Genomic DNA, 23773 nt, shown 5'->3' on the forward strand with positions numbered 1-23773 from the left:
CAGTATTGAGTAGAAGCACACTTTTGAGCTAATGCAGCCATGAATCTTCTTGGGAATGATGCATCAAGTTTTTCACACCTGGATTCGGGGATCCTCTTCCAGTTTTCCTTGCAGCTCCTCTCCAGTTCCGTCAGGTTGGATGGTGAACATTGGTGACCAGCCATTTTCAGGTCTCTCCAGTGATGCTCTTTTGGGTTTAGGTCAGGGCTCTGGCTGGGCCAGTCAAGAATGGTCACAGAGTTGTTCTGAAGCCACTCCTTTGTTATTTTAGCTGTGTGCTTAGGGTCATTGCTTTGTTGGAAGGTAAACCTTCAGCCAAGTCTGAGGTCCAGATCACTCTGGAAGAGGTTTTCATCCCAGATATCTCTGTACTTGGCCGCATTCAAGTTTCCTTCAATTGCAACCAGTCGTCCTGTCCCATCAGCTGAAAAACATCCCCATAGCATGATGCTGCGACCACCATGTTTCCCTGTTGGGATTGTATAGGGCAGGTGATGAGCAGTGTCTGGTTTTCTCCACACATACCGCTTAGAATGATCACCAGAAAGTTATATCTTCGTCTCATCAGACCAGAGAATCTTATTTCTCATAGTCTGGGAGTCCTTCATGGGTGTTTTAGCAAACTCCATGTCTTGTGCTGAGGAGAGGCTTCCGTCGGGCCACTCTGCCATAAAGACCCGACTGGTGGAGGTCTGCAGTGATAGTTGACTTTGTGGAACTTTCTCCCATCTCCCTACTGCATCTGTGGAGCTCAGCCACAGTGATCTTGGGGTTCTTCTTTACCTCCCTCACCAAGGCTCTTCTCCCACGATTGCTCAGTTTGGCTGGATGGCCAGGTCTAGGAAGACTTCTGGTGGTCCCAAACGTCTTCCACTTAAGAATTATGGAGGCCACTGTGCTCTTAGGTACCTTGAGTACTGCAGAAATTCTTTTGTAAACTTGACCAGATCTGTGCCTTGCCACAATTCGGTCTCTGAGCTCCTTGGCCAGTTCCTTTGACCTCATGATTCTCACTGGGTCTGACATGTACTGTGATCTGTGAGGTCTTATATAGACAGGTGTGTGCCTGTACAAATCAAGTCCTATCAGTTTTTTAGTTAAACAGCTGGACTCCAGTGATGGAGTAGAACCATCTCAAGTGGGATCACACGGAAATGGAGTGTCTGAGCAAAGGGTCTGAATACTTCTGACCTTGTGATATTTCGTTTTTTCTTTTTTAATAAATTTGCAAAAATTTCTACATTTCTGTTTTTTTGCAGTCAAGATGGGGTGCAGAGTGTACATTAAAGGGAACCTGTCACCCCCCCCCCGGGCGTTTTTAAGTAAAAGAGCCACCTTCAGCAGCACTAAGGCTGCATTCTGTGAAGGTGGCTCTTCCATTTCTGACCCCCAGTAACACCGAAATATTAACTTTTATAAATAGGTCCTCATACCTGTTATGCGCCCCATAGGTATGGTGTGCCCCCCTGAAGCAGCCGCCTCCCCGCCGTCAATCATGTCTCTGCTGATCTGTAAGCTGATCTGGATGTCCCCTACAGCCCCGCTCTCAAAGCTTGACCCAAGGACCCACTCAACCCTGCAGCTATCAGTCAGTACCTGCAGCTATCACAGCCAGTACAGCGCTGTTTCTAATATCCGCCCGGCAACCCCCGGTACCTCTCTTCTCCTTTTGAATTTCCCGCACTTTTTGCCCAGTGCTCTGGCAGGCGCGCGCTCCTTCTATCACCGGGGGTCCGGCGGTAGCTTCCACGGGCAGCATACCCAGTGCCCCCTTCTCCAGACCATCATGTAGTCTGCGGTTGTATACAGTTTTAAGCGGCTTCTTGGCTCTGGGCGCGCCGTCGCTTGTGAAAGCAGCGGGAGCGCTTTCACTTTCATTTTCAAAAGCTGTCTTCCCTCTCCCTTCGCGCGCTTCTTCAGCCTATCTCAGGGCTGCTTTCGCTTCAGCCCTGTCAGCATGACGTTAACCGTGCCCTCCCCCTCGGGCCTCAGCCAATCACGCGGCGCGGCGGTTAAGCCCCGCCCACCGCCAGCGTCTCTTCCTGTCTTTGCTGAACATCTTCCTCCCTCTTCTCCGGATCTTTTCCTGGGGGACACAACGCTGTTCTGTCTGCTGCTGAACCTCGGTAGGCTTGACGCTGCTTCAGCCTGACCCTTGAATTAGCTCCCCTCCGCAATTTCATTCAGGTAGCATTTCTACCACAGAGACATATGCCCAACTCTGCAGGGGCTTTCTGTTCTAGTCCCACTGCTATTCAGTATGCCTGCGCGCGCTGTAAAAAGAAGTGGGCATCAGGTCAGTCGTCTGCCCGTCCTGCAGCCCTTCCTCCATGTCTGCCCCTCAGGAGCACTCCGAGCCCCGGGTGGAGAACACCCCACCCCCTGTGTGGGCCGTGGCGATGTCTCAGTCGGTTTCTGATCTGACAAAAGTGTCTCAATCTCTGGTCCAGGTCTTAGAGCGGTTACCCCAGCTATCTGCAGCCACCTGTGCTTCGAGCGCCCCTCAGGGTGAGTCGTCTGCACCTGACCGCGACCCTCAGACAGACAGGCCGGATAGGGGCTCTAGGAAGCTGGCTCTGTCTGGCTCTTCTTCCAGCTCGCAAGGTCCTTCCACTTCGCCTAGGCTGCGCTACTCGTCTCGCTCCTCGGCAGACAACCCTAGGTCAGACGATGATTCTCAATCTGGATCTGACTCGGAGGCGGACAACATAGCCAGAACCCGGGACATGGTGGATAGCCTCATATCGGCTATATTTCAAACTCTCAGGATAAAGGAGGATAAGGTACCTCCTCAGGAATCCTCTGTTTCTTTTAAGAAAGCAAGGCCCCCTCCTCGAACATTTCCTAATCACAAAGAGTTCGACTTTTCCTTGGCCAATCACTGGCAACATCCTGAGAAACGGTTCTCAGGCCGTAAGTACTTAGATGTACTATATCCCTTCGATGCGGATCTAGTCACAAAATGGACCAAAGCGCCCGAGGTAGATCCACCAGTTTCCCGTCTTTCCTCTAAGACGGTTCTTTCCCTTCCGGACGGAGCTTCGCTTAAAGATCCAACGGACAGGCAAATAGAATCGTTGGCTAAGTCAATTTTTGAGGCATCCGGCGCCTCCCTCTGTCCGATTTTCGCCTCCGCTTGGGTGGCGAAGGTCATTTCGGCTTGGGCAAAGATTCTGTGCAGAGGCATTTCAGCGGCAGCTCCTCAGGACGAGCTGGCAGATTTAGCAAACCAAATCAATCATGCAGGTAAATACCTTCTAGCCGCTTCCTTTGACGCGGCTGGGTGCGTAGCAAGAGCTAACAGCAACATAGTAGCTATTTGCTGCATTCTTTGGCTGAAGTCGTGGAGTGCGGACACCACCTCTAAAAAGTCGCTCACCAACCTGGCGTTTCATGGCTCTAGGCTCTTTGGCGCCAAGCTGGATCAAATAATCTCGGACGCCACGGTTGGTAAGAGTACCTCCCTTCCTTAGTCCCGGCCTAGAAGGTTTTTCAACAGGAAGGCTTCTCGGCCGTTTAGGTCATTTCGCCCCTTCTCTCCTGCAGACAGTTCATCCCAGCAGGATCGGTCCTCTGCGTCCAGAGACCGGAGAAAACCATCTTACAAACCTGCTCCCTGCTGGAGATCTAGGGGTCAGCCCTCCAGGTCCTCAGGCCCCCGTTCCGGCAGATTTTCATCTAAGTGACGGGTCACCCCACCTGGAAACCTTTCCAGGGTGGGAGGCAGCCTTTCCTCTTTCAAGGACGCATGACTGTCCGTTGTCAAAGACGCTTGGGTCAGGGAATTCGTCACAACCGGATACAAAATCGAATTTTCTCCCCCCCCCCCCCCCCCAACAGCCCCTTTTTCCTGTCTCGACCCCCAAAACAACGGTCCCAGATTCAAGGGTTCCTTTAGGCCGTCTCCTCCCTCCTTTCCGGAGGGGTCATCGTGCCCGTTCCCTCAAACAAGCGGTTTTCAGGGTTCTACTCGAATCTCTTCGTAGTCCCGAAAAAGGACTGCTCCCTTCGTCCAATTTTGGATCTCAAATTGCTCAACCGCCACGTGAGAATCCGCCACTTCAAGATGGAATCTTTGCGCACGGTAATAGCCTCAATGGAGCCCGGAGAGTTCCTCTGTAGACATACAGGATGCCTACCTCCACATCCCCATTTGCTCATGACATCAGAGATTCCTCCGCTTTGCAATTCAGGACAATCACTATCAGTTCACGGCCCTTCCCTTCGGCCTAGCCTCCGCTCCTTGTGTTTTCACGAAGGTGATGGCAACAGTCATGGCCGTCCTTCGATCCAGGGGGATTCTCATCATCCCTTACCTGGACGATCTCCTGATCAAGGGCTCGTCCCGCTTAGACTGTCTTCAAAGTCTTCAGATAACCCTGGATGCCCTCGACCGTCTCAGATGGATAGTCAACAAGGAGAAGTCCATCCTTCACCCTACCTAGCGTCTGACCTTCTTGGGCATGGAATTCGACACCAATCTAGCCTGGGTCTTTCTTCTGAGGGACAAATTTTCAGCCCTTTGCAAGGGGATTCGGTCCTTAAAACGCTCAAGGGTCATGTCCCTTTGGTCCTGGGGAAGATGATAGCTTCCATGGAAGCGGTGCCCTTCGCACAATTTCACACTCGCCCTCTCCAGCTGTTTCTCCTTTCAGTCTGGGACAAGACCTCGTTTTCTCTGGACCGCCCCATCCTTCTTCCGCACTGTCAGACAATCGCTGACTTGGTGGACTTTGCCGGCGTCCGTTCTCCAGGGACGGTCCTTTCTTCCACCTCAGTGGCAGGTCATCACCACCGATGCCAGTCTCCTAGGATGGGGGGCGGTTTACCATCGGAAAACGGCCCAAGGGCGCTGGAACGCCCAGGAGACCCACCTTCCCGTCAACCTTCTGGAGATCAGTGCAATCTTCCTTGCTCTCCTTCATTGGCAGCCTCTCCTCATAGGCAAACCAGTCCGCATTCAGTCAGACAATGCCACGCCGTGGCATACATAAACCACCAGGGCGGTACTCACAACAGGCAGGTGATGTTAGAAGTGGCAAAGATACTGCGTTGGGCAGAGCGTCATGTACCGGCGATCTCCGCCGTTCACATTCCAGGGGTGGAAAATTGGGCAGCCGACTTCTTAAGTCGCCAGGGTCTAGCATCAGGCGAATGGTCCCTTCATCCCACAGTCTTCAGTCAGATATGCCAGCGTTGGGGCACCCCGAACGTCGATCTAATGGCATCTCGGATGAACAACAAAGTACCTCACTATTTAGCTCCTCATCATTCTCCGATAGATCCGTGGGATCTCAATCTCGTTCTTGGTGCTCTCCAAAAGGTGCCGTTCGAACCAATTCAGTACATTCCTCTGTCCCTTCTCTCATGGAAGGTGGCTTTTCTAATTGCCATCACATCCATCAGGAGAGTTTCTGAGCTGGCGGCCTTGTCCTGTCATTCCACGTACCTTGTCCTCCACCAGGATAAGGTTGTTCTCAGGCCAGTTCCTTCCTTCCAAAGGTGGTATCCCCCTTTCACATTAACGAAGACATCGTTCTTCCATCATTTTGTCCTGCGCCTGCTCATCCTCTGGAAAAGTCGCTCCACAAACTGGATGTAGTGAGATCCTTGCGTGTCTACCTTGCCAGGACTGCTTCTTTTCGCCAATCCGATTCCTTGCTTGTCATCTCTGAAGGTCGCCGGAAAGGGCTTCCGGCATCTAAATCCACAATTGCTCGCTGGATTCGTTCTACCATCCTGGAAGCCTACCGACTTCAAGAAAAACAGCCCCCTCCGGGAGTAAAAGCCCACTCCACCCGGGCTGTAGGGGCTTCTTGGGTTGTGCAACACCAGGCTTCGGCCGTACAACTTTGCAGAGCCGCGACCTGGTCGTCTTTGCATACCTTTGCGAGGTTCTACAGGGTTCTTACCCAGGCTTCGTCTGATGCAGCTCTTGGTAGGAAGGTTCTGCAGGCGGCGGTCGCACATCGGCTGACCTAAGCCCTTCCTTCTTTCGTTCCTTTATGGCTGTTCCCATCCTCGGGACTGCTTTGGAACGTCCCATGGTAATCTGTGTCCCCCAATAAGGCGATAAAGAAAGAGGGATTTTGGGTTCTTACCGTTAAATCTCTTTCTTGGAGCCTTTATTGGGGGACACAGCACCCTCCCTGTTTAAGTTGTACCGTGTTGGGTCTTCATGACCCTTGTTGGGTTGGTACATATGTTGATAGTTTTGGTTGCTTCTCCTACTGCTTTCTCACCAACTGAGGTACTTGGTGCCTGTTGGTGGGGGTATACTGCCGGGGAGGAGCTAATTTTTCTTGTTTTGCATAGTGTCAGCCTCCTAGCAGCAGCAGCATACACCCATGGTAATCTGTGTCCCCCATTAAGGGCTCCAAGAAAGAGATTTTACGGTAAGAACCCAAAATCCCTCTTTTCTCTGCTGCAGATCTAGCAGTGCTATGAATGCGGAGCTCTGTATACCCCCACCCACGCCACTGATTGGTAGTTTGCTGTGTAGACTGTGGTGTGGGTGTGTTTACACAGATTAGCAGGACTGGTCTTCATGTGAGATCCAGTCCAACGGTGAAAATCTTTTGCTGATAAAACACTGATTGTATTGAAACTACAGCACAGTCTAATAAGTGACACATCCCTGGAATCAGGGTCTCTCCTATATCATGTTTATTTCAGATTAAATAGCAAAAGCATGTTGACAGATGCCCTTTAAGACGTGATATTTTTTTCTTTCAGGTACCTTAATAGATATGAGTACAGACAGTTGCAAGCTTTGATTATAAGCATCCAGAAGAGGTTAGATGTTACTTTTTGTTGCAAAATATTTAATCTTTTTAATGGTTCACTTTTGCAGGCCGTGTGTTTGGACTTTTGTACTGGTGGATTGGTACTACATGGTATCGTCTTACAACCTCCGCTTCCCTGCTGGATGTCTTTATCTTAACCAGGTCAGGCATGCAAAATACTTGCAATGTTGGCACATCATTTTTGAATTTTCAGAAAATGTATGTATTTTTTTATTTTTTTCTAACAAACATGTTGAAGAAGGCTAATCTAAATTACAGGCTATAACAAGTATTCTCCCAATAAAATGGTTGCTGTGATTTATCTGTGGTGGTAACAAAGAAATATACTGTACATAATTTTGTAACATAATGTTTTCTCTTCATCATACGGGTCTATTTACCCCTAACCATGCGGTACGAATGTTGCCCATAATACAGGGTTCTATTACAAAATGTTTAATACCTAGAACAACATCTGTCCATGTAAGTGTAAATCTGTTTTCTTTTTCCAATGACAGATTTTTTTTTTCAATTCCATACCTGATTTTGGGTGCAGCTCTCTTGCCTAAGCTGTCAGAGATCTGATTTACAGCAACAGCATAGACCAAATCCAAGAGCCAGCAGTAGTCTGGAGAGGACTTATTTATGTCTAAGAAAGACACTTGGCTTGTGGGCATCTCAGTAAGATGTGAAGAGATCATTATGTGGGGCGGAGGCGGATTTGAGCTGTGACCACTTACCTATAGTGATTGGTGTAATTATATTTTTTGGGGCACAGAATTCCAGAGGATGGAGGATATTTGGGAGAAGGGTCCCGTTTCACTTATCGACGCTCCAGTTATCCCGACAGCGATACGACCTGGTAAGGATCGCTGGTGCGTCGCTAAATGGTCGCTAGTAAGCTGCCAAACAGGCAGATCTTTTCGGCGACGCAGCAACGATCTGGCGATCCTTATAACGACCTCAGCGGTCGTTGGTACCTTGTCACACAGCAGCTTTTCTGACGATTCCCGCCTGTGTCCCTGAGTTCTGCGTCGCCAACGAGGTCGCTCGTCGGGGTCAAACACAGCGATGCATGTTGGCCACTGGGATGCCAACGATGAAAAAATGGCCCAGGACATTCGAGCACGATCAGCGATATCCAGCGGGGGGCCGGTCGCCGCTATGTGTCACATGTAGCGAGATCGCTGGCGAGGTCGCTGTTGCGTCACAAAATCGGTGATGCTTCAGCGATCTTGCTATGTGAGACACGGGGGCTGAAGTCTTGGAGGCATTTGGGTGAGGAACATGTGAGTGTGGAAAAAGGTCCCGTGAGGAGTAGAGATTGCATGTGGGGAGGTATTGGAAGATATAGGGAGGAGACAGATTATTGACGAATTCATAGCTCCCTGTTAGTAGTTTGAACTGGATTTGTTGGGGAATTGGAAGCCAATGAAGGGGTTTGTAGAGTAAAGAGGTGGATTAATTGGACATCCTGTGTTATCTATATGTGTGCAGCCAATTGGGTCCAAAGTGTAGCTGGAAAAAAAAGTCGGTTAAAGGAATATTTCTTTTTTGTATCCTATAAAATCATGGTACAAGAAGAATGAAATGTAATGTAGCAAACCTACGCATTTCGGCATTACACCTTACTCCTGGTCTCCACTAATTAAAGGGGTGCTACTAGGTGCAGCCAACCCCCTTATAATGTCTCCTTCAGAGCTTGTTCTTTTGATACTGAAAAATATCTGATTCAGAAAATACTTGGCTGCCACTTTCTTAGCTGCTGGTAGAAATAAGGAGGGCACCAGGTAGGTTGGATTCACTGGGAGGTTCATTTTAATATATCGTGTATAAGCCGACCCCCCCCCCCTAATTTTGCCACAAAAAACTGGGAAAACGTATTGACTCATGTATCAGCCAAGGGTGGAATCCATAGACTATGCCCCCATATGCTGCTCCATAGTTTATGCCCCTATATGCTGCTCCATAGTTTATGCCCCCATATGCTGCTCCATAGAATATGCCCCATATGCTGCAAAAAAAAGTCATATTCACCTCTCCTGGGTCCATCGCCGCTGTCTGCCTCTTCTTGTGTCAGTGACTGTTCAGCCAGCAGAGGGGTGGCGCGCAATAATCACGTCACCGCGCCCCCTGCTGCCTAAATGTCACTGACACAGGATGCAGCAGAGACAGCGGTGAGCAGCGATGGACCGGGGGACAGGTGAATATTTCTATACTCACCCATCCTGCCGCGGTCTCTGCAGCCTCGCTCTCTTCTCCACTGTCTCCCTTCCTGTCTTCAGTGGTCACGTGGTACCGCTCATTACCACTCATGAATATGTGCATATTCATGTGTGGTAATGAGCGGCACCTTGTGACCGCTGAAGACAGGAAGGGAAACAGTGGAGAAGCGAGCGAGGCTGCAGAGACCGCGGCAGGACAGGTAAGTATGATCTCTGACACCCCCGATCCCCCTCCCCTCACCGACCCCCAGCTATATGACTCGTGTATAAGCCGAGAGGGGGACTTTCAGCCCAAAAAATGGGCTGAAAATCTCGGCTTATACACGAGTATATACGGTTACTATTTAGTTTTCACAGTAGGTAATTTTCTGATGATTTCAGCAGCGATTTCTGGCTGTAAATTCATTATCACTTATTTTGCTGCTGTCACTTTTTAATCACCTCCATTTGCTCCTAGTTATCCTCTCATTGTGGTGAGACGGCTCATGTTGTCAGGATTTAAAACATTGTAACTCTTAGTACAAAGCAAATGAAATTGATGTCAGATAAATGTTTTTCAGACATTACAGTATTCTGAAGAAAGTGCTGCAGGTTCTTTTGTTCCTACTATTATTGGCATTAATAGCAACAGGTAAGTAACGTAGGTAATTTTCTATTTTTCTTAGTTTTTTTACGCTACTTTAAAAATACACAAACTGTATAAAGAAATAGGAAAAACAGACTGCACCACATAAAGATAAAAAGGGACAGATGGTGATGCATACATACATACATACTGTATTTTATGGATTATAAGATGCTCCGGATTATAAGACGCACCCCAAATTTTGAGGAGAAAAATAGAGAAAACTTATGTTTTAATAAAATGGTGGTGCCTCTTATAATCCATGCGTCTTATTACTTAGCAGGTGTGATGGCTGTGGTTGAGCAGGGTCGCTGCTGGAGGAGGCAAGAGTGGAGCGTTTCTGCAGGCCGCAGGCTTGGATGAGGGAGTGTTCCAATGTGCGCCGCTGCGGACATTTGTGAAAGCCCATTGCCCCCACACTTACATGGTTTACTGTGCGGTGGACTCCAGGAAATGGCAGATTCAAGTTACTTCTGTCACCATTGTGGGTTTTACTGTCATAAAATGATGGGTACCAACAATTTTGACCACGTTTGTATATATATATATATATATATATATGTTAATGTTTTAATTCCTTCCAATTCATGTTATTCACTACCTGCATTTACTTCTTTTATTAGGGCTATGGTATTTCTTTCCTTTTGGACTCCAGAACTTGGTAATTTTTCCAAAGGCAACTTTTTCTGAGACCAAAAAGCCCACAAAAGATAATTTTCTAAAGAACGTCGACCCAGGGCCACAAAACCTACCTCTGTTGTTCCAGGTCTGTGACATAACTGTGCACTGGATATTATTCTATAGCGTCCCAAGAAAAACTGCTTCTCTTAATGCTCATATTTTTATTTTCTTTACAGAAAGTTTTAAAGGGAATCTGTCAGTAGGATCAACTCCCTATAATCCGTCTGTGTGGGCTTGTAGGTCATAGGAAGCTGAAAAACATAATACCATGATAACTGCGATCCGATGCCTTATTCCACAGATATCTATGTTTTTCTTATATATAAATGAGCTGTTAAGATCTATGGGCCGGACATAGATCTGCACGAGAAACTGCCACCAGAGATTATTTTAAAGCACCACGCCAGTACTTCGGTGTTTTTTTGATCGATGGAGTGGTGCTTTGAGGTCCCTGCGTCCGGTCTTATATACTCACCAGCCGCCGTCTTCACCTTTTTTCGGCGCCTCTCCGATCCCATGGTGTCCTCTTATGACTGCACCTTCTGACTGCCCGGAAGTCAGACGTTACGTCATAAGATCTCAATGTAAGTTTATAAGAGTCAGAACAAGGATCTCATACACTTACAATGAAAAGTGACCTCAGACTCAGCCAGCGAACACTGGAGCCATCCAGCAGTCCACAGACTGCTGAGACTGACGGAACTGGCGGCGATAGAAGGTGAAGATGGCAGTAGCTAAGTATAAGACCGGAGGCAGGGAACTTAGATTAGAAGCGCCACTCCAGCAGTAAAGTAAAAAAGAACCACTCCAGCATTTTTTTTTAAGTAAAATGGTGAGTTACCAGTGTGATGTGTAATGGCTGCTCTCTGCTGTCCTGATCTTCCTGCAGAGCTGTGTGTGATTATACCTCACACATCTGCAGGTTCCTCTCAGCTTCCGTCTCACAGGAAGAAAAGGTTACAATATTGTTACAATGCAGCAGAGCTCAGAGAGCTGCAAAAAATGTGTTTTTAAGTAGTCAAGGTTCATTTCTCCTGTTATGTGTTAGTTACATGTCACACTGGGAACGCCTCCTTCATGTAAGATAATCTCTGGGGGTAGATCCTCAGTGAGATCTATGTCCGGCCCATTGTCTTGAGCAGCTAATTTATATATAAGAAAAACGTGGCTTTCCCTGGAGTAGTACATCGGATCACAGATATCAAGGTATCGTTTTATTAATCTTTCTATGACCTACATGCCCAAATAGACTTAGGGGTTAATCCTACTGATAGATTACTTTTAAAGGCCCTCATACACATTAGACTAAAGTCTGCTAATACCTACGTACTATCAGGATGCAGCAGACCCCCTCTATATAAAGGTGCAAAATACTGATGAAACTACTCACAACCTACCAAATCATGGAGGGATAGATGATGGCCTAGTATTACATTTGTGCACAGATAAAGGTTGTATTGAGCACCAGTCACACAGGAAGGTGTGATACACGGTGTCTGCAATACAGCCTATCAGTGACGCCCACACTATTAGATTAGCCGGGCTGCCCAGCACTATATAAGTGGACCCCATGAGGACAGACACCTAGTTTATAAAGCCAATTCTAAAAGGGCCTGGGTGCATCCTGCATAGAAATAAATAAATGTGCAGTAAAATATAAATAATAGACATGAGATATTGAGCGATATTTTGCACGCAGTACACAAGCTTGGATCCGATGTTAAGAGTCTTCATTGTCTTGCAAGTCCCTACACTAAAAAATACACAGCAAATAAAGAAATTAAAAAACAGCAGAAAAAAGGCCGCTGTATTCAGTAACTCGAGTAACAAAACGAATGCATCAGGCCTGCATGATAAAGGCGATGGCACCTCTGGTGCAATGTACTGATGAAACAACCTGTATCCTGTAGTGCATTCGTTTTGTGACCTGTGTTGGTAAATACAGGATTTTTTTTTGTAATGTTTTTTTTAACATGCATTCAGACTAAACAATCTAGGGCTCCACCAGAGTTATCCGCATACATCAGACGCTGAAAATCATTACCATTTTTAGACTATCTAGTTTGTTTGCACTGTCTAAAAATTACACCTCTTTAGTAAATCAGCCCCACTCTTACGCCAGAGTGAGATCTTCCGTATGTGAATGTCTCCTTGCTCCTACTAAGGTTCTAAAACATTAGCCTTTAAAGGAAGCAGATATTTTGTTTCATTTTTTTCTGTGCTTTTTTTTTTTTATCTCCTTTATCCAAAAGCTATATGTCTTTTTATTTTTATTTTTCTTGGGAGTTGGTTCTGTTTTTAGAGTTCACCTAACAACTTGATTCTATAGGTCACTGTGATTATGACAATACTGAATTTATACAGGTGTTTTTTGGTTTTATTTTTAAAATATACTGTATTGACAGTTCCTTATTGCATTTTTTGGGATAGATCGGTGGCCAAAAAATAGTCATTTTTGGTTATTTTCTTCACGTTGTTTACGGTAGAGGCTAATTTATATTTTAATGGAGGCAGCAGTGGACCAAGTATGCTCATTTATATTTACCATTTTTTTTAATTGAAATGGGGTTATCAAAGCTTTTATATTACTTTTTTTTCATTAGTCCCCTGTAGGCGCCAAAGGCAGGGCATCATAGGAGCACAGGCCAATTGCCACCATTTAAATGCCACGGTCCGATATGATCAGTGACATGTGACTAATTAAGCAGCAGTGTTTGGCTCTAGCTTCACTTGCTTGTGTTGGAGGCAGGCACCTGTTATATCTTACAGGTCATTAAGGGTGTTAAATGTTATTTTCTGTCTTTTTTTTAATTTAAAAAAAAAAAAACAACCTACTTTGAATAGGAATGTTTAATGTGTTATTTTTTTCTGTTTTGAAGAATGAAATGGTATCTCGCATGGAATCTCTAGAAAAGAGGTTTCAGGGTCTAGAAAATGAGCAAAAATTCCTGAGGCACGGTGAAACAAGTCCAAAAGCAGTGGGTGGCCTCAGTCGTGATGAGGTTGTCCAGGTCTTCAGAGACCTGTCTACCTCTAAAGAGGCTGCTTTGACAGAGGACATCTTGCAAGAAAGTGCAGCCAGGACAAAGGTAAGGCATACAGTAGGGGGTTATGATGGCCAATACCCAGCCGCAGCAGGAAGCCATGATCTAAATGTCTTTCTTACTCTATATACTCTAGATTGGGTTGACAGCATTAAAACAGGAGCAACAGCACAGTCATTTGGACATCCAGCAGAAAATAAACCACATGTCCAAGGTAAGTAATCCCCTATATTAGTATATTAGACTAACGTCCTCGTGTAGTGAAATCCCATGAAATCTGGTGCAGAACTCTTAATTATATATATATATATATATATATATATATATATATATATATATATATATATATATATATAGCAAAAAGTGTCTAATGCTGGATGAAACGGAAGTAGATCAGTCCTTGAAAACTAAAGTTTGATGGTCGACTATATCCTGAGGATAAGTCAGCAGTGTTCAAGTCCCAATCAACCCATTTGCTTTAGGATATGTGAATGATGGCTTCTACAGAAAATACTCATCATGGTACACGTGATCAATGTATTTCAGGTGTAAAATATATGATTTTGATTGTTTTATAAAATACATTAATAGATCATACTTACAGTGTTATTGGAGATTTGTGAATTAATATGTAAATATGAATGGCTTGCTATTTTTTCTTTTCCTTAGGATATAGAAGGACAGATTTTGCAGCTTAGAACAGAAGTAAAAAAGTAAGTTTGCAATGATAAATTAGACAGTCCTACTCCTAACGGGTGCTCTAATAACAAGTTATCCCCATCCACTGAATGTATAACTAATAGATCCGTAGGGGTCTGACCGCTGAGGCCATCACTGATCACCAGAGTGGGGTTCCCTGTCCCCCATTTGAGTGGAGTGATGGTCACACGTGTGCTGCTGCTCCATGCCTTCTCTATGGGACCGGGAGAGATGCCAAACACTGCTTTCAGCGATCTTCACTGGTCCCGTAGACTTGGCATGGATCGGTAGGTAGCTTGCATTTTTCTTTTTCAAACATTCTATTGATTTAGACTTTTGTCTGTAATTCAGACTGGTATTAAATAACACTGCAGGTTTTTTTGTCTTTGTAGTTCTCCTCATGCTACGAAAGAAATCTTTGCCCATGATTTTGGAAAGCTAGAAACAAAGCTTATGAGTCTCCAGCAAGAATTGGAAAATGTGAAGAAAACGCAATCTGAACTTTCCTTGCAAATGGACAATGTGCCAGGACAAATAAGAGGAGTGAAGGATGAAGTGAGTTTCCTTATGGTTTGATCTGGTGTCTATATGAAAGGGTCAGAAGTACATTACAGTATATAAACTAATCCCCAGCCATGTGGCCACTGACTAAACCTCACATCCCGTGTCCTAGCCGTCAAGGCTCATGGCCTATTGACCAGCACCTGGAAACAAGACACTAATAATATCATGGTGGTGACTGCCGCAGACCAGGAATGGTCACAGAGAGAAGAGGGCCTCTTACTGATGGATACTTAGTTCACTCATTCTGCAGCCAGCAGTGCAATACACAGGCTATAGAAAGAAAACTGTGATATGGTTTTAATTAAACCTGATTACCAATTTTTAGACAAACACACATGCACTTAAGTATTAAAAAATGCCCAGCTGAAATCATAGGTGCGTGGAGTGTGAGCTTTTCCCTCACTCCTTGTTTTATGCCAAATCCATTTCACAGTAAAACCTTTCTTTCTGCTGGACACGATTCTGCCTCAAATTACCTGTACTGCTACTAAGCAATGTGGATGCCGGGAAACCTGTTTTCCCTCATTGGTGTACTGATCACAAAATTGTGTCTGGTGTCTTGTCAGGTCCAGTCACTTTTCCCAACTTGGCTCCAAAGGAGCATAGAAAAGGAGAATGGAGGGTCAGCATCTCTCTCTGATCTATTCCTGCGCCGTGATGAATTGGAGAAGTATTTGGTGGACTTAGAGCGGAAGATCCTCTCGGGAATCATTGCAGACAGAAATCTGTGGGCGTCTCAGGCACATGTGAACATAGACCGAGAACTGCAGGCAAGTGGACTCTCTGGAGTGTCCCGGGAGGTATGTGATCACTTTAGTTGTATTTTCAAAAATATATATATATATATATATATATATATATATATATATATATATATATATATATAAATAATATGTCACAACTTGAAATGTCACTGTTTTTTTGGGAGTATGCACCAATTCATGTAAGGCCTGTTTCACACTTCCGTTTTTGACCATCAGTCAAAATTCGCCGTTTTTGCAAAAAAACGGATCCACCATTTTTTTTGGCGGATCCGTTTTTTTGCCCATTGACTTGCATTACTGGCGGATCTTGACGGATGGCCATCCGTTGGATCCGTCAATTTTTTTGCGTCCGCCGAGATGCCTGGACGGACCATGTAACTTTTTTTTGTAGTGCAGGATCCGCATTTTTATACAGCGCATGCCCGGAGGAATGAAGTCAGGAGGAAATTTAACCCTGAAATCATTTCTGGCGGCCAGAGAAGGAAAAAAAAATTCTCTCTCTCTTTTTCTCTCTCTCTCTCTCTTTCTCTCTCTCTCTTTCTCTCTCTCTTTCCCTCTCTCTTTCCCGGGCAGCGGTTCCTTTAAACTTCTTCATTCGGCGGATCCGTCAAAAAAACGGATACGGTGGCATCCGTTCACATCAGTTAGCAACAGATCCGCTTTTCCGCCTTTTTGGCGGATTTTAACTGACACAAAAAACTGAAGTGTAAAACAGGCCTAAAGAACATGTCTACAACTGTGACCATTTGGTTTCATTTTTTTGTGTGAAGCAAACAAGAACTAGGACAAAATAACTGAAAACTTCAGTGTGCATAACTATTCACCCCCCCTAAAGTCAGTACTTTGTAGAGTCTTCTTTTGCGGCAGTTTCAGCTGCAAGGCGCTTTATATAAGTCTATATGAGCTTTCCACATCTTGCCACTGCAAGATGGGATGAGCTGCAGCCTGGACTTCCTCTTCATGTTCAGTTTGTTGGAAGGCGGAGATAGTAACGCCTGCGCTGATTGGGCGCTGGGCATCACGTGCCATTCTACCCCATCACAGCTCTGGGACCACGAGTACAGACACTGGTGGAACGGAGCCGGCACTGGAGGTGAGTAAAGGTTTTATTATTTTATCAGGGCCGAACATTTTGTTTTAGAAAGGGTTGTCCTAGTAGTGGGCAACCCCTTTAAGGTTAGGACTTTAAGTAGGCCACTCAAGAACATTTGCATGTTTCCCCTTAAACTACTCGAGTGTTGCTTTAACAGTATGCTTTAGGTCATTGTCTTGTTGGAAGGTGAACCTCCGTCCCAGTCTCAAATCACTGACAGGTTTAAGAAGAATATCACTGTATTTCGCACCATCCATTTTCCCGGTCCATGCTGCCACCACCATGTTTCACTGTGGGGATGGTGTTCTTGGGGTGATGAGCTGTGTTGGTTTGGCGCCAGACATAGCGTTTAACTTAATGGCAAAAAAAAGTTCAATCTTGGTCTCATCTGACCACAACACCTTCCTCCATACATTTAGGGAGTCTCCCACATGTCTTTTGGCAAACTCAAAATGAGCCTTACAATTTTTATGTGTAAGTAAGATTTTTTTCATCCCACTCTTCCAAAAAGGCCACCTCTATGGAGTGCATAGCTTTTTTTGGTCATATGGACAGATCCCTCAGTCTCTGCTTGGGAACTCTGCGGCTTCTTCAGGGGTACCTTTGGCCTCTGTACTTGCCTGATTAATGCCGTCCTTGCCCGGGCTGAGAGTTTTAGTTGGCTGCCCCCTCTCTTGGCAAGTTTTTTTTTTTCATGTAGTACCATGTTCTTCCCATTTTCTGATAATGCATTTGATGGTGCTCTGGTGAATCATCAGAGATTGGGTTTTTTTTTTTTTTTTAACTCAACCCTGTCTTGTGCTTCTCAACAACTTTGTCCCTGATGTGTTTGGAGATCTTCTTGGTCTTCATGGTGTTTGGTTAGTGGTGCCTCTTGCTTTAATGGTGTTGCAGCCTCTGTGACCTTTCAGAAAAGGTAAAGTGTACAGTATATACTGACAAACATGTGACACTTAGATTGCACACAGGTGGATTGCCTTTCACTAAACATGTGACTTATGAAGGGAATTGCTGGCACCAGAAATTTTTAGGGACTTCATAGCAAAAGGGGTGAATACTAGAGTTGTGCAAAACGGGTCGGTCAAATTCAAAAGTCGCCGACTTTCGCTAAAGTCGGGTTTCGTCGATCGAAACCCGACGATAGCGTGAGGTCGGCCATGCGGTCGCCGACTCGAGCGCCAAAGTTGCGTTTCCCATAATGCTTTCAGGCTCCTTTTTTCTGCCAATGAGCAAAGACGCACACTGTGGGCAACGCGATGACATGGGCAATGGCCACCACCATCTTAGAGAACTGCATTTCAGTGATTGGCTTGCTTTGTGTGGCGTCACAGTGGTTATAAAAGCCCTGAACGCCGACCACCATCTTACTTCTGCCGATCTTAGCATGGGGAGAGGTTGCTGCTGCTTGTTCGCAATAGGGAGAGTGTTTAGGCAGGAAAGAAAAAAAAAATCTGTGCTTCTGCTGATAGAGATTTTCAACGTACAGTTAGTGTGCAGTGACAGGGGAGGATTTTTTTGTGTGCAGCAGCGTTGGTGGCAGGGCTGTGGAGTCGGAGTCGTGGAGTCGGAGTCGGTGCTCATTTTGGTGGAGTTGGAGTCGGTATAAAATGGACCGACTCCGACTCCTAAAATATATAATAAATTGGGTACAGTAATTCAATGCAGGATGTGCTGAATATTTTTTCATAGGCGTTTGGGAAAGTTATGAAATGTCCTATAAATGGCTGTTCTATTCCTGATCTAAGGCTACATTCACACACAGCGTTTTCCCTGTGTTTTTTGAGGATACGTTTTTCAGCTGCAAAAGCAGATCAGCTTTTTAAAAAACTGCATCACCTGAAAGGTTTTTGAGCTCATAGATAATGTTTTCAATAGCAAAAGCAGATTAGAAATTTGCTCCATCTATCCATATCTGTCTATCCATATCGTATCTGTACCAAAAAGAATGAAAACCGGGTAGTACACCAATATATATTCTGTTCTATCTAAATATCTTGATTATTGGATCATAAAAATGATTAAATGTCTGAGGTTCACATTGTGCTACAATAAATTTTTCACTTAAATATAAGCAATCTGTGTGGGAGTCGGAGTCGTGGAGTCGGAGTTGGAGTCGGAGTCGGTGTAAGGGAAATTGAGGAGTCGGAGTCGGAGTTGGAGTCGCAGGTTTGGCTTACCGACTCCACAGCCCTGGTTGGTGGTTATTAGACTGCTTTATAAGGCTACCTGATAGCTGCATTGCTGTGTGCACACTGCTGTGCAGACTGTTTTTTCAAAGAGAAAAAATACTTTTATTCCTTGCACAGTTACCGAGCATTCATTCTTTCACACACCGTATAGAGGTGTACGCTCCTCACACACTACCGTGTACCGGCTGGTTTCGCGGACAAATACATGCTATATGTGTGTGACTCCGTAAAAAAATAGACGGAGATTTACCTTTTTCCATACATGCACAGTATAGAGCTGTCCGCTTCTCAAACAGTATCGTATATCTGCTGTTCGGATTACGGTCACATCTTTACAGAGACAGCGTGTGTGTGTGAGACTCCAGAAATACATATACGGACATTTCCATTTTTCCATACACCGTATAGAGCTGTCCGCTTCTCAAACAGTATCGTATATCTGCTGTTCGGATTACAGTCAAATCTATACAGAGACAGCGTGTGTGAGTCCGTAAATACATATATGGACATTTCCATTTTTCCATACACCGTATAGAGCTGTCCGCTTCTGATACAGTACCATGTATATCTGCTGGTTGTATTACGGTCAAATACATACTGGCAGAGGGTCTGTGTGTGACTCCGGAAACAAATATATGGAGATTGACATTTTCTCAAAAAACGTTTACAGCTGTACACTTCTGATACAGTACCGTATATCTGCTGGTTGGATTACGGTCAAATACATACTGGGAGAGCGTCTGTGACTAAGGAAATATATACAGAGATTTTAATTTTTCCATACACCTTATACAGCTGTATGCTCCTCATACAGTACCATATCTCTGCTGGTATTTTTGGTACATTTTCCCAAACATGAGGAAGTATGGTGGAAGAGGCTGCGTACGTGGGCGGGGGGCGCAGCTGGTACTGATGGTGGTGGTGGTGCATCTGCTGGTTATGCCAAAAGCACAATAGCAGCTAAGGCAGGAGGTGTTGAGCCTGCGTCATCGTCTGGCACAAGAAGGCCTTTAAGGTTCCCTTTTCTGGGAGTAGGTAAACCGCTTTTAAAGCCGGAACATCAGGAACAGTGTTGTGAGCTCATTTTCTGGTTCACCTTTGGTGTCCGATGAACTCCCTCTGCTGGTGAAAGGAGGTGGTGAAGCTGAATTGGATGGGAGAGACCTGCCACCTGAACAGGTGGATTGCGATTGGACATCAGGAATCTCTGAGTAGGTATAAGGCAACTGACGCCCTGTGGGGTTGCTGGTGATTTTCTCCTGCTCTGAGGTCTGGCCTCCAGTTCAGTTCCTGTCTTCTAAAGCTAAGTTTTGCTCTTCTATTGTTCCATGAGATTTTGTCTGATTTACTTAGTTTTGTGTTCAGCCAGCCCCGGCTGGGGCTGTGCTGATTTTCCATTTTTGTCCCTGATCGGTTTAATCTCTTTTGCTCTGTCCTCAGAATATATCGGAGTGCTGATATAGGGATTTTGAAGTCTAGTGACTTCAGGGCCATTTTTCCTATCAGATGTGTTGGGACATTTTTTATAGAGTTTTTGCGGATTGCAGCCAGCATCTTTTCTGTCCTGTCCTATCTAGTTAGTTGGGCCCCATCGTTTGCTCTGCCTGTCTTTCTGTCTGTGTTTGTGTTTTCATCTTTTTTCACCGACAATACATGTTGGGGGCTGTCTATTGCTTTGGGGTCTGCTCTGGGGCAGTTTAGATTTTCCCTTTCTTTCTTTAGGCTTATTTAGCTCTCCGGCTGTGACAAGGCATCTAGGATCATCGTAGGAACGCTCCACGGCTGCTGTTAGTTGTTGTGAATAGGATCAGGGGTCTGCAATCCGCTAGTTATCAACCTCTCCGGTTTTCTGGACTTAGCTTGCCTTTTTGTTTTTTCCTCCTCCGGTGACTCATTCATAACAGAACAGGTTTTGGCTTACATTGCCGAAACAGCCTCCAGCTCTATTGCCACCTCTTCTGAAGTTTCAAAAACTGCAAGCACTGAGTCGTCAGTGCAGGCTTCTGGTCAGGAGCTACACCTTTCCTTGTGTCCTTCACCCACACCAAAAGTGAAGGACGCGGCAGGCCACACTTCAGATTACTCCATGGAGCTCTTTTCACATACCATGCCTGGGTTATCCAGTCAAATGGTGAATTACCCAGGCCAAGATGAATCTGACATGAAGTGCACTGATGCACAGCCGCTGAATTCCCCAGTCCAAGATGAATCTGACATGGAGTGCACTGATGCACAGCCACTGCTAGATGATTCTGCTGGTATATTGACCCAGAGCAATAAATTTCCCTCGCAGTCTACTGAGCCAGAATCAGACCCTGATGAAACTCAGGTGCCCCTTCCCGCATTCTATACCACCTTACACGGTGACACAGAGGAAGGTGCAGATGAAATTGAAGAGGAGGTGATGGATGACCCAGTTGTTGACCCGAATAGGCATCCATTGGGGGAAGAGGGTGGCGCTGGCTATAGCTCAGAAGAGAAGGATCCGCAGCAGGCATCGACATCGCAGCAGCGGTTATCTGGCAGGCCCGTAGCTGTACAAAAACTTGTTAAAAAAAAACAAAAGAGTTGCAGGACAGCTTGGCCAGATGGTCAAATTAGCACAGCGTGCAAGCCCTGAAAATTTATACCATAGTAGAAAGAGTGCAGTGTGACACTTTTTTGACCAAAATCCTATTGATGAGGCAAAGGTTATCTGTAAGAAGTGCAGAAGAACCTTTTAGCTGAGGTAAAAATCTCTGAAATTTGAATACCAGTTGCATGCTTAGACATTTAACCACCATGCACTTGCAAGCGTGGACGGACTACAAAACCTCAGGTAGCACATGTGCACCTGCTCCGACTGAAGGTAGCCAGCAACGCTCCATCGCTTCCCCCACTGAAAGCCCACCGGTAAGCACACCACCAGCAAGAAATGTTGAGATGTCATCGCAAGGCCAAAGCAGTCAGGGAATCACAATGTTTTTGCAACGAAAGACTGAATCTAGGCCATCACCACCATCACCAACCCCCTCTAAGTCCGTGAGGTCCACCGCTAGTTCTCCCATATACAGCTCTCAAGTCCAGCTCACCCTACCAGACACTCTGAGTAGAGCAAGAAAGTACTCATCCTCTCATCCGCGTACACTGGCTTTGAACGCCTACATTGCCAAAGTGATCTCATTAGAGATAATGCCCTTCCGTTTGGTAGACAGCGAAGTGTTCCGAGAGCTCATGGCCTACTCTGTCCCACAATATGACCTACCCAGTCGGCAGTTCTTTTCTCAAAAAGCCATCCCTGCCCTCCACCTGCATGTGAAAGACCGCATTGTTCATGCACTCAAACAATCAGTGAGTGGAAAAGTGCACCTCACAACAGATGCATGGGCCAGTAGGCATGGCCAGGGCCATTACGTGTCCATCACTGCGCACTTGGTTAATGTGGATGCAGGCTCCACAGGGGACAGCGGCGGTGGAATAGTGCTGCCTAGCCCACGGTATAGGAAACAGTTGGCTGTAGGCGTTCGACCCTCCTCCTCCAGAAGTGAAAGCTCGTCGACAGAGCGCAGTCGCACGAGCACTCCATCCGCAGCTGCCAGTGTTGCACACGAGGTGTCCCACTATCGAACAGTCAGTGGTAAGCGGCAGCAGGCTGTTTTAAAGATGATGTATTTGGGCGACAACAGACACACCGCGAAGGTACTGGCTGACTACTTGCAGCGACAAACAGAGTCATGGCTGGGCAGTCTACATCTTGAGCCAGGCAAGGTAGTCAGTGATAACGGCCGGAATTTTGTGGTAGCCATAGCCCTTGCAAAACTCAGACACATACCTTGCCTGGCTCACACCTTGAACCTGGTGGTGCAGTGCTTCCTAAATAATTATCCGGAGTTAACAGCCCAGCTCCATAAGGTGCGAAGACTGTGCTCGCACATCCGTCGCTCGGCCGTACACTCCAGTGGTATGCAGAAACTGCAGCGATCGCTCCACCTCTCCAAGCACCGCCAAATCATAGACGTTGCAACAAGGTGGAACTCCACCCTGAACATGGTTGAGAGGCTGTGCGAACAGAGGCAGGCTGTAATGCATTGGTGGGAGGATACATGGGCAGGCAGTTTGAGGGCAGACATCGAGTTGTCGGGTGTGCAGTGGTCAAAGTTGAAAGACCTCTGTAAAGTCCTTCAGTGTTTTGAGGAATGCACACGGCTGGTAAGCACAGACGACGCCATCATAAGCATGAGCATCCCACTTATGCGTCTCCTCATGCAAACTTTGATGCACATTAAGGATCAGGCGTCTGCAGCAGAGGAGGAGGAAGAGGAGGGAAGCCTTTATGACAGTCAGCCATTGTCAGCGAGGGCAACTGACCTGGACAAGGTGGAGGATGAGGGGGATGATTATTTTGGGGAGGAGGATGCTTCTCAGGGGGCAAGAGAAAATGTTGGCGTGCCAAGGTCAGGCACAGGATTTGCCAGAAAGTGCTCCTCCACCCACCACTAACGGTGCATCATTGACACCTGGAACATTGGCCCACATGTGTGATTATGCCTTGCGGATCCTAAAAAGGGACCCCCGCATTGCCAAAATAATGAAGGATGACAACTACTGGTTGGCCAGCATCCTCTATCCACGCTATAAAGGCAAATTACAGAACATCATGCCACAGGAGAACCTAGAGATAATATTGGCTAACAAACAAGCAACTCTGGTAAACCGTTTGTTGGAGGCATTGCCAGCACACAGCAGCGGTGCTGGTTCTCCCACGAGCCGTAGAGGGCAAAATGGAAGAGGTGTTCGTGGTGCACACAGCCGAAGTGGCGTTGGAGACAGGGGTTTCATGACCATGTTTTGGACTGATTTTTCATGTACCGCTCACACAACTGGTAATACTGAATTGATTGCAAGTGACAGGAGACAGCAGTTGTCAACTATGGTTACAAACTACTTCTCATCCCATATCGATGTTCTCCCTCACAGGTCATATTCCCCTTTGACTGTTGGGCCTGTAAACTGCACACCTGGCCTGAATTGGCACAATATGCCTTACAGAAGCTCGCTTGCCCTGCTGGTAGTGTGCTATCTGAAGGAGTCTTCAGTTCTGCTGGTTCAATCCTGACAGAAAAAA

General features: G+C 46.0%; 1 protein-coding gene across 3 annotated transcripts in view; it reads left to right on the plus strand.

The window, feature by feature from the left end:
• The window catches only part of SUN2 (Sad1 and UNC84 domain containing 2), a 116325-nt gene that overhangs the window by 55829 nt on the left and 36723 nt on the right, over positions 1–23773 (plus strand). For all 3 annotated transcript variants that reach the window (XM_073549457.1, XM_073549458.1, XM_073549456.1), the window contains exons 7-14: positions 6854–6947; positions 9571–9641; positions 10259–10401; positions 13196–13405; positions 13497–13574; positions 14030–14073; positions 14452–14614; positions 15190–15423. In XM_073549457.1, coding sequence (XP_073405558.1) covers positions 6854–6947; positions 9571–9641; positions 10259–10401; positions 13196–13405; positions 13497–13574; positions 14030–14073; positions 14452–14614; positions 15190–15423 — 1037 coding nt within the window. The remainder of the gene's footprint in view (positions 1–6853; positions 6948–9570; positions 9642–10258; positions 10402–13195; positions 13406–13496; positions 13575–14029; positions 14074–14451; positions 14615–15189; positions 15424–23773) is intronic.

This window comes from Dendrobates tinctorius, unplaced genomic scaffold, assembly GCF_039654945.1.
Source record: "Dendrobates tinctorius isolate UK_male_01 unplaced genomic scaffold, ASM3965494v1 ptg000159l, whole genome shotgun sequence".
NCBI lineage: Eukaryota > Metazoa > Chordata > Amphibia > Anura > Dendrobatidae > Dendrobates > Dendrobates tinctorius.